The sequence below is a fragment of the Pelecanus crispus genome, chromosome 10, assembly GCF_030463565.1.
Source record: "Pelecanus crispus isolate bPelCri1 chromosome 10, bPelCri1.pri, whole genome shotgun sequence".
In the NCBI taxonomy this organism is placed as follows: domain Eukaryota; kingdom Metazoa; phylum Chordata; class Aves; order Pelecaniformes; family Pelecanidae; genus Pelecanus; species Pelecanus crispus.
This window is the reverse complement of record NC_134652.1, coordinates 24,291,614-24,301,941: the sequence shown is the minus strand read 5'-3', so window position 1 is coordinate 24,301,941 and position 10,328 is coordinate 24,291,614. Positions and strand designations below refer to the sequence as shown.

Below are 10,328 nucleotides of genomic sequence, written 5' to 3'. Positions count from 1 at the left end.
AGAATTTCTCTTCCTGACTATCCCACCAAATACTTGAATAAGAAAGGGGTTTGAGACATAGCTAATTAAGAGAACACCACAGTTAAAGATGACTGAATGATTTTCTACACAGAAACATGAAATGAAGAGAATCTGAAGTAACTGAAGGCATTAATTCAAACAATTTATTTAAATATCATTAAACTGTTCAGTAGAAGTTGATATTCAGAACTAAAGCAGCCTTAATTTGTTTTATCTTAATTTACTTCTCAAGCACATTGTGGCCACTTCAATCCTGAATACACATATCTGTAATCTTAATCTGATTTGAGTAATCCACTTCACCAATTAATTCAGATATAGTCACTTAGGTATTCATGTCTTCTGAGTAGCTGAAAAAAAAAGAATGTAAACTGATGAACACATTTTAGCTGAAGAACCATTTGTTACTATTATTACAGAAAAGATAAAGCAGTTTTCTCCTTAAAAAAAATCAGGTGAGATCAGCGTATATTTTATGTATTTTCCACATTTACAAGAATCCAGTGATAGTTATGGGTCTTAAGTCTCCTCTGGCAAGGTGCCCAGATTTTAAGACTGCAATATCATTGTATCACTTGAGAGGCAAACACTGAGATGCATATCATTACCTATACTAATATAATACCTATAATATCATACCTATAACATTATGAATGGGAATTCGGGGGGGGGGGGAAGAGATTAGGTGATCCATCCGCAGCTAAGTAATAGATAGTGACTTAATTAGGGACCGAATGTAGATTTACTCCTGTTCCTAACTTTTACTAACAGGCTTCAGACTTCCCATAGCAATGTGTGAACTGCCTTACAAAATGAAATTACCCCACAGACTCTAGACCTTCATTATCAACTTTCTGTCTTAGGCAAGAATAAATTCTGGCTATTTAGTCAGTATTTACTTCTGAAAAGGGAGGAGAAATGGAGAAATAAAATACCATTATACAATTAGAGACTTCACTACAATGTGGCCATATTTACCTGTGCATTTAAACCCATGACTCTAAGTGAATTAGTCTCCCTCCAATGCAAAATCAATTATTTCAGAAAGGTACCCGACATGGCAGGGAACAGTGGACTTTATTTACATCTGTAAGAGACACACACTACGCAACAAGGAAGATCACGTCATCACTTTTAGGAACTCCAGTCACATACCAGCATCATACTGTATTCAGATTTGCAAGAGACACAAAACCATCTCGGTGCACCCAATTCTGATCATCCACTTCAGCACAGAAAGACTGCAAGGTTTGTATCCAAACTCCAGAGGCCACTGGAAAGGCACCACCGTTAAATGTATTTGTCTTTGCAGAAAGCTGCAGATACTCAAAAAGAACAAATAAAGGCCTCTGAATTGCTGGTATTAAGGAGATAACAAGAAGTCAAGATTATAGCTGGGATTTCAGCTTTGATGGAAACTTAAAGAAGCAAAGCATACTGATTTTACTCTAGTTCTGCACAATACCAGGTAATACACTTTCTGATGTGAAATACTTTGTTGAAAGTTGTGAATTAAATAATGTAGTCTCTCATCCCATTGTACGTATCACCTGGAAAGTTAGCAAAAGAGGAAAATTAGGCAGAGAATAAGTGACCTGTCCATAGCTATTCAATTAACCTGAAAAGTAGGAGTATGAGGCACGCTTATTTGGGGAGAAGAGACTTTATTGCTGCAATTTCATAAGGCACAATTGCTCTCCACAGACATTTGTCTTTTCTAATTCCTTCACTGGAAAAGCTATTTATTAATAGCAGTTAACAGTACACCTTAATGAGGAGAATAAGTGATTGATAAAACACTTATAAAAATGATTAATATTTTTGAGATTAAAAATATCCCTGAAAAAACTTAGGGCATTTGAGCAAGAGTCTGAAAAGGTGTTCCTCTGAAGTCATGTAAGCCACAAGGAACCTATACCAAATGCAAAAGGAGAGTAAATTCTTCTTTTGTCCCACATGCTGACACCTGCAAGTCAGGAATGGCTTCACACCACAGAGCTGAAATTCAAATCAAAGCAGTTGCCAAGATCTCCACTGCTGTAATCCAATCATAGCAGAAACCTACTCAGTTCATGCACCAGAAAAAATAGTCTCTGTGAGTTTTTCTTCTATTTCAAGGCAAACATTTGGAGCGAGGTAAGAATTCACAGTCTCAACTTCCAATGCAATTTTCAAATCAAGCTCTTACAAAGATGGGTCAGGGTTGCCTTGTCCTCTTGAGAAAAATCTCATGCATATAGTCCCAAAATCTTCCCTGATGTGACTCATTGCGGTGAATCATAGCAGTGAGGGCCTCACCCTGGTCAAGGCTTTGCCAATAATCCTGCAGCCACATCTCTTTCCAACTGAAACAAAAAAAGAGACACCACCATAAACCATTAAAAAAACAAATGAGTCTGCAACTGTAATAGCACTGAAACCATTGTTTTTCCTTTCACCTAAGAGGAAAACAGGCCCAGAGACGGTCATGACAAAGTATGTTGTTACTGTGCCATTGTGCTCCAAGTCATTTAAAGAAACTTGCTATGAAAATTCTCTACAGAAAATGTAAGTTCACTATTAGCTTTCCAACATTCTAGAAGTATCAGCATGCGATTGTAGTGGTAACCAAAGAGACTAAATTATTAATTGTAGAGAATAAAAACTTCTATTAAAATAAAATCTAGCACCAGTGCTTACATGATTTTGAGAGTAGCCTTCCATGGCCAGTATGCATATAACAGCCTAAGAGCCAATTTTTTTTTTCAGATAAACCATTTAACAATTAGAGAATGACAGCTACTCATTACAGACTCAGGTTATACATGACAAAGGCAAAAAAATCATTATATCCCTCAACCCTGACTCTATTCTTTATGACTCTATTCAATGCATACGTTCTCAAACTTTTCATAGCACAGACTACATCACTGCAACTTTCAGCAATTCCCTTCCCAGTCATGATCATGTGGACTACTTCTCCCATTTGTATTATATCAATGTATGGCAATAATTTATTTATCTCTTCTCCGTTATATCTGCTACCCAGCCACATAAGCCCATCACAAATTTTGGAAAGAAGGACCAAACACGATGCTCTTTTTAATCTGTCCAAGTACCCAATACTTGTTAACTTATATACAGAGCTTTTTGCTTCTTTTCTCTCCCAATCACAGAAATAAGTACAGTGCCTTCTGTGTTCACTCTATGCATCATATATTAAAGCAAGCATGGCTGCACTGCCCAGAAACAGATTTCACCCACTACTCCAGGAAGACCAGAAGAAACACACAACACATCATAGTTGCTTTCTTTGTACAGCAGCATACAACTTGTATGTCATGCAAATTAATTTTCTGTCGTCAACAGCATCATCTATGGTGGGACGTTTCTGCAGTGTACACCAACAGAGACCTCAAAATAAACATTTAACATAGATTACAATGTGAAGGATCATAGACAGAGGCTTACTTCTGCATTAAAAAAAAAGATGTCTGACAAAAGATTCCTTTGTAAAATGCAGCACTTGGATATACTGTGAGATCACTTTGCTTACCAGCTAAATTCATTAACCTTTGTTCAAGGACTGCCAACATGAATTACTTGGTTTTTACAGCACACATTAGGAAAAGGAGTGCATTTGCATTACATACTAGACACAGGACTAAGTGGCAGTAGGTAACAGGAAAAAGAAAATGTTTTCCAGCTGAACTCTACAGAAACAACACTGAAAGGAATTCAAATATCCAAGTGAAGACTTTTGTCAAAAACATTAAATAAGAACACTTTGGTATTTTTCTTTTTACATTGCTGTTACTGGTTTTCAAGAAAATAATTTCACTCTGATTCCGTAACTTGGAAAAAATTGGTACCTCAGGATGAACAGGACTGTACAAATACCTGAAACCACCAACTACATACACCTGAAACATTATTACCATGAGACACAGATCTATCTTTAATCCTGGCTGATTACTGGATTCTATTGCAAGAGACACCTTACAGCGTACATGTGGCAAATCTGATACACTTTCAAGCTGTTTTTCCTCTTGTCATAAATAAACTGTGACATCGATATAAAATGGAACTAGCAAAACCATGATGGTTTTCAACCATGATGGTATTCCTTTATCAAAGGCACACTGACTTCTCTTTTCTCATGCTACCACAGATGAAAACTGTTTAGGTAACCGGAAAGGTATTGTCACCTAGTCTTCTTCTAGTTATCCTCTCAAATGCCCCACTTTTGGAAAATGAATCCTTATCAGTGAAACAAACCAAACATTTCTCTTCACAAAGGTGATCACGAACCCAAGAACAACTGGAGATTCCAGTTCCTACTAAACAGATATTCTACTCATCACTAGCACTGTAACTCACTATTTTCTGTACAAAGCAGCCAAGAATTCAACAGATTATAGTGACTGACCTATAACCTAACACATACCAATGGTTGTTCTACAGCCTTTCTTCTGAAGCTCACTTGGGTGTGAAGCCCAGAGGTCCAAACACAAGTGAGGCTGCAAACATAAAGATTTAGGAACCACATCTCCACACTTAGACCTAAAGGACAGCAAGGTGAAGGTATAATAATGTACTCCAGCTACATATACCTACATAGAGATTCTGATGCGTCAGTTCTGTCAATTCAGCACGTTCATCAACCCTAAAAAAAAAATTATGTCTGGGAATAAGGGTTACAGAGCATGCAGATGCGCAGGGTAACCATATTGTAATTGGGTACTTGCTCTACAAATATATAAACTCCAATTGCCTTTGTTGTTCTCTGAGTTCCAGAAGCCTCCAGAACCCAAAATCACCGCGTATGTTTATAGTCAGACCTTGTACTTTGCGTATATTGTGTCACTTGTAACCCCTCTAGGCCTGCATCATTTTTCCACAATGTTTTCTAAAGTAACAAAATACAAAATTGACTGGCTGGGTAGACAGTCATCTAAATTGATCATACTCTTGACATAATATTACTGTCAAACTCAAACAAAATACGAGCATGTTTAGCTAATGCTTTGGTAGCAATTTTATGCTACTGTCACACCATTTACAATTCTAAGTAATCATGTTCCATTTTAGAGATAAAAAACAGGGAAAGCTCAGATGCTTACGAGATAGAAACCAGTTTATTTCACTGGAGATGCCCTTGATCATGCCGCAGAAGGTACAGATACATATCTTTCATAGCAGATAGCTATCAAAGCAGATAGCAGGCAATGTAAAAGCTTCCCTGGTACAATTTTTCCAGATGCATCTCATGTCTATAAGCATGGGGAGGATAACACGCTATGGTTCAATGAGACGTGGAAACTTCTGTGGGATGCAACTGTAGCTTGAAATATGGACCAACTGTTCAAAACTCCTTGCTGATGACCCCTGCACAGAATGACGGAGTACCTGAGCTTGCAAGCAAGCGGCACAGGCACCCGTGCTGGGACTTCCAAGGCGTTTCTCTACTGCCACCTGCTGCGCCAGCAACAGAAAATCGATGGAAAAGTAGAGACTACTCTCAGCCTAAGGTGCTGCATAGCATGCTACAAGCGAAAAGCACATTTTGCTACTGAGACTGAGAAAAGGTATTACTATAAAAAAGCTCCAATAAATCAATCAACCAACAGAAAACAAAGAATTAGAGACCCCTTTTACTTACAAGCGTAACTTTTCAATTAGTCAGTATGAGAATTAATTGTACCGTGAGAAATGCTTTTTAATGACAAACATCACAAGTTTTGTGAAATAGGCTTTTCCTAAACAACCTGAATGATCTCAGGCTTCTTCTTCCTTTTTTAATTTCAGTTAGCCATTTTTGAAAGCATCCAAACATAGGATGATGTGGTTCCCCACACTTACAAAATTCTTCTTACTTTTTTGTGGATGGATAACGTAATAAAAACTTTTTTAAAAAAGCTTCATATCCACATAGAACTTAGTTCTGGGTTAGCGTACTTGAAATGATGGATTCTACATTTTCAACACAGTTTCTGTTAACATTTTAACACTCCTAAGCATTCAATTCCTTAGTCTAGGAAATTATTAACAAAGCTGTAAACTGATATAAATTGGGACAGAGTATACTGATGACTTCCTTCTGGACAGTGCATGAAGTCTTCCCAGTATTTTCAAAAAGCCATTAATTTAATACTACAGTGGGACTGGCATCGGAACTTTGAAATCTTTGGTGACAGATAGGTATGAACATAGGCAAAATCTGCTGTGGCTGAGGGTCTATCTTTATGATGGCTGTCCGATGGCTTATAGAAAGTGAATTGCATGCACTTGAGTAGTTGCCTAAAATGGCAGAAATCGTTGCAGATAATGCAAAGAAAAATTACAAACCTGGTGGATCCAAACAGGTTACACTAGTAATACGTGCTACAGAAATTGCACACATGGTTTATGAACTGCAAGAACCCTTTCTTCTACCAACTGCAACTTCAAACACTGTCAATGGAAAAACTCGAGGTTTGGGAACCCAAGCACTGACTTGTTTTGTACCAACGCATGTATAAATACCAAGCAGACCATGCAAACAAAACTCTATTCTGCCTCTCAAAAGTCGTTGCCTCAAGATTGCTGTGGTTTGCTCCCTGCTGACAGACTTCAGGGCGGCTCACGCTAGAGATGGCTAACACTGGGCTATAGGCCTGGGAGATTCCAGCAACACCAGCAATCCCTGTGTGCAAAGGGGACAAGAAACTACTCAACCTATTCTCTGTCTCACGTGGTCCCTCTCCTAAATAAATGGGATGGCGTCCTTCAACACAAGCCAGAATTCTGTCACACAAAACAACAAAAAGTTCTTGTAAAGTATTCTGGGTGAGCCTAACTTCTGCTCTGAAGTCAACAGGAGTTAACCAGACCTGCACTGAACAGTGGCAACCCCATTCCTAACGCAGTACTTTGTAACGAGGTATAAAGCTTCTTTCACCCAAGGGCTACCAAGGGCTTTACCATCACTGTACTGAAAAACATCCCTCCTCCAAACAAACAAACAAACACTAAGATAGACAACGGATAACCACATTGCCCAAGGTCACACAGAGCATTTTAAGTGTTACGGGTGTCTCACGCTCCTCATTCAACCACTAACCAATGCCACCGTCCAAGCCTCTTTTTCAGCCAGTGTTACACATTATTAGCAGAACTACCATACCACCCACATTAATACAAACCATAATATGAGACATGTTAAGAGATACTTTAAGTATAAAGCATTATTAAAAGTTACAGCTACTATTATTTGAAGCTATTTTTCCTTCAAAAAGCATGGTATTGGTACATTACCTGTCTCCTCCAGAGAGGTCTTCAACAATTCCAAACCCAGGGGTTGGCATAGGACATCCCATGTGCTTGAACTGAGCTATGCGAGGTCTGGGAGCTGGAATTTTCCCATGAGACTTTTTGTGTTCCTGCTCCTCTTTGACCCTGGTGTTCTCCCTGTCACAGATGAAACACTCGAAGCCATTCAGGTAATTGGGCAGAGTCATGTCATTCACACCCCACTCCCGCCTCTCCAAGCTCTCTAGCAAGAACTGGTTTTTGATTCCACCAAGGTTTTTGTACTCTAGATACTTCATATATTCTTCTCCATTCTTGTCCAGGAAATCAAGATACTTTGCCAGCTCTTGGGGGCTGTCAAAGTCATCTATAAGAATGATGGAGAGGTTGTTTGGCATCCAGTCCCGGACAGCTGGGGAGCCTCGGTATACTGGGACAGCACCCACATGCATCGGACGCCACAGCTTCTCTGTCATGTAATCATCACATATGGCATTCTCCAAGGCCAGGTGAAACTTGTACCTGGCGATAAAACTCATAAATTCAGAATCTTCTGTAGTGGCTGTAGAAGTATCTCTCAGTCGCTCACTGGGAAGCTCACGGTTATGCAGGCATTTCCCATAGGAGTCAACCTAAAATAACAACCAGCATCTTTACAAAGTGATTTGTTTGCCCAGAGCTTGTTTTCAGAGCTTGCAGATCTCATAAAATTCCTAACTTTGATCAGTTCCTAGCTACCTTAGTTTAGCTTCCCTTTCACTTCAAGTTCTTTCCGTTGTGACTATTCCTGGAGTCCCAGTTCTAACAGCTTTAGAGGAAACCGAGTGCTCAGTTTCAAAAGCAGCATAAACTATGCTACAGATTCGGGGGGGGGGGGGGGGGGAAGAGCGCAGAAAGGAAGATGTCATCCCAAAATGTATTTATTACCAGATAAATCAGAAACTGAGAGGTAAAGAAGGGCATTCAACTCTCTCTCTGTTAACTTAAAAGTCATCTTTCCACTTAACAGGGACCCAGTACTTTTCCAAACAGTTATTACACAGTCCCTGCCAGTCTCAGCAGACTGGCAAATTTTTTTTCCATTTGTTAGATTGAGAAAAATTGATGCAGGGAGCTAAAAGAATCCTGTCTAAAAATGACAGACAATACACTTGATCTGGAATCTGCTTCATACTTTAACAATACACAGTCATATTTTTAAAATAATTTTGTCTTTGCTTCACTACTGAGTATGTGATGAACTTGCACAATAAATGAATCGCTACTAATAAGAACAGCGGAAATGACTAGGAAAAAGATGTTTCCGATAAGGACTAAAAACAGATACTTTTTTTTTTCCCCTAATCTACTATCCTTCAGAATGTTTAAGAAAAAAAGCACTAACCTTTTTTTCTGCTTGAAAGAAACTATGTTATTTCAGGTTATGAAGCTACTCTCCATCAGCTGTGCCGCAGCAGTACAAACCACCACAGAAATAACACTGTCCCACCACAACACAGAAAAGGGGCAGATTCTCGAGACACAGCAATCCGTTGTTTTACTGCACACCTATACTTGCAAATGGGAGCAAGGCTTGCAAATGGGAGCAAGGCTTGCAAATGGACAGCCTTCCTGTACGCTAACTTAAAGGTCCAGAGATTTCGGCAACTTCTAGGAGTTGGTCCACAAGGCCAAGCTAATTCGGGCTTAGCCCAACTTGTGACCGATCCCGAGTCTGGCTAACTCCACAACTAGCAGCTACCATCAGGCCTACCTACTGGCACACGGTGTAGCCTAGACCACGCTTTGGGAAGAAATACAACTAGTTTTTCCGTCCAGCTTGCAGTCGGCATGCACCCCGTTACGATTCGCGTCTTGGCTAAAACCAAGGGCAAACAAACCCCATTAAAAAGAGGCGGCGGCGGCGGCGGGGGGCAGCCAGGCGGGCCCAGCTCCTCAGCACCGCCACCCACCTGGATGTATCTCATGAGCTCCCGCACGTAGCGGTCCCGGTCGGAGGGGACATCGCAGTGGGACTGCATGTAGAGCAGCGGGGCATAGCCCTTCCGCCGCCACGCGTCCTTCTCGGCCAGGGGCAGCGCCGGGCCCCGCAGGTACCCCACGCCGGGCAGCCACTGCAGCGTGAGGGGGTAGTCGGACTCCCGGCGGAAGGTGGCCGTGTAGTTGAAGAGCTGGATGCCCGGCGGGTGGGAGAGGACGTAGTTGTTCATGGGGGACTCCTCGTGGAAGAGCGCCCAGGTCTGGTGGGGCAGGCGGGGCAGCGGCGCCTCGTAGGCCCTGAAGTCGGTGCCGTAGAAGATGAGGGCCTTGGTGCGGCGGTGCCGGGCCGCCCGCCGGCTGCGGGTGACGAGGCAGGAGCCGCGGGGGCAGTCGATCCGCTCCGTGTCGCCGGGGAAGTGGGGGAAGAGGCTCCCGCTCCACCACAGCAGGATGGGCAGCGCCTTGTTGCTCCGCGTGTCGTTGTTGCCGGGGCCGCGGTAGGACGCGGAGGCCACGAAGGCCGCGCCCGGCGGGACGGCGTCCTGCGCCCAGCCCTCCGCCCCGCACGGCTCCTCGCCGCCCGCCGGCCCGGCCTCCCCCTCCGCCGCCCCCGGCCCTCCCGCGGCCAGCGCGGCCCCCGCCAGCGCCAGCGCCAGCGCCAGCCAGAGGCGAGCGGGCCCCCGCCGCACTCGGCGGCCCGGCCTGCCGCCACCCATGCCCCCCACCGCCGCCCGGCCCCGCCGCCCCGGCCCAGGAAGCGGCCGCCGGGGCCCCGCCCGCCGGGCGGGCGGAGGCGGGGCCCGGGAGCGGGGGGAGGCGGCGTGGGGGTGTCCGGCCCCGGTGCCGCCCCTGTCCCCCGCACCCTCCCGGCAAGCGAGGAGCGGCTGTAGAATCATAGAATGCTGAAATGAAAATATTCAGCAGTTTCCAACTCCCTGATTCTAAAATTGTAGGGGAGGGAGAAATACCAGTACCATGAATGCTTTCTTTTTTGACAGCACTGTTTTGAGCTATGCCAGTGCTACTGCTGGGCACTGAAAAAACTGCAGAAAATCCTC

General features: G+C 42.9%; 1 protein-coding gene across 4 annotated transcripts; it reads right to left on the bottom strand.

Annotated features, from left to right (window-relative positions):
- Positions 1 to 345: 345 nt before the first annotated feature.
- POFUT4 (protein O-fucosyltransferase 4) lies at positions 346 to 9,986 on the bottom strand. Of its 4 annotated transcripts, none has more exons than XR_012831435.1 (4): positions 9,243 to 9,986; positions 7,297 to 7,922; positions 1,000 to 2,366; positions 346 to 371 (listed from the first exon to the last, which is right to left on the bottom strand). XR_012831435.1 is itself a non-coding variant. In XM_009490946.2 (3 exons), exons 1-3 carry the CDS (start codon positions 9,984 to 9,986, stop codon positions 2,219 to 2,221), a joined length of 1,518 nt encoding a protein of 505 aa, XP_009489221.2. In that variant the 3' UTR covers positions 794 to 2,218. The 4 variants fall into 4 exon arrangements, 1 of the variants encoding a protein (XP_009489221.2); XR_012831436.1 differs by having other exon boundaries at positions 353 to 371; positions 1,177 to 2,366; XR_012831437.1 differs by lacking the exon at positions 346 to 371 and having other exon boundaries at positions 1,548 to 1,571; positions 1,940 to 2,366.
- Positions 9,987 to 10,328: the final 342 nt, after the last annotated feature.

What these genes read in the sequence shown, in the direction of transcription:
- POFUT4 (XM_009490946.2), bottom strand. Translation starts at nt 9,986, where the DNA reads ATGGGTGGCGGCAGGCCGGGCCGCCGAGTGCGGCGGGGGCCCGCTCGC. An exon ending in AGCTCATGAGATACATCCAG is followed by an intron (nt 7,923 to 9,242) that starts GTGGGTGGCGGT and finishes TTGTTATTTTAG; the next exon opens with GTTGACTCCTATGGGAAATG. An exon ending in GACCTCTCTGGAGGAGACAG is followed by an intron (nt 2,367 to 7,296) that starts GTAATGTACCAA and finishes TTTTTGTTTCAG; the next exon opens with TTGGAAAGAGATGTGGCTGC.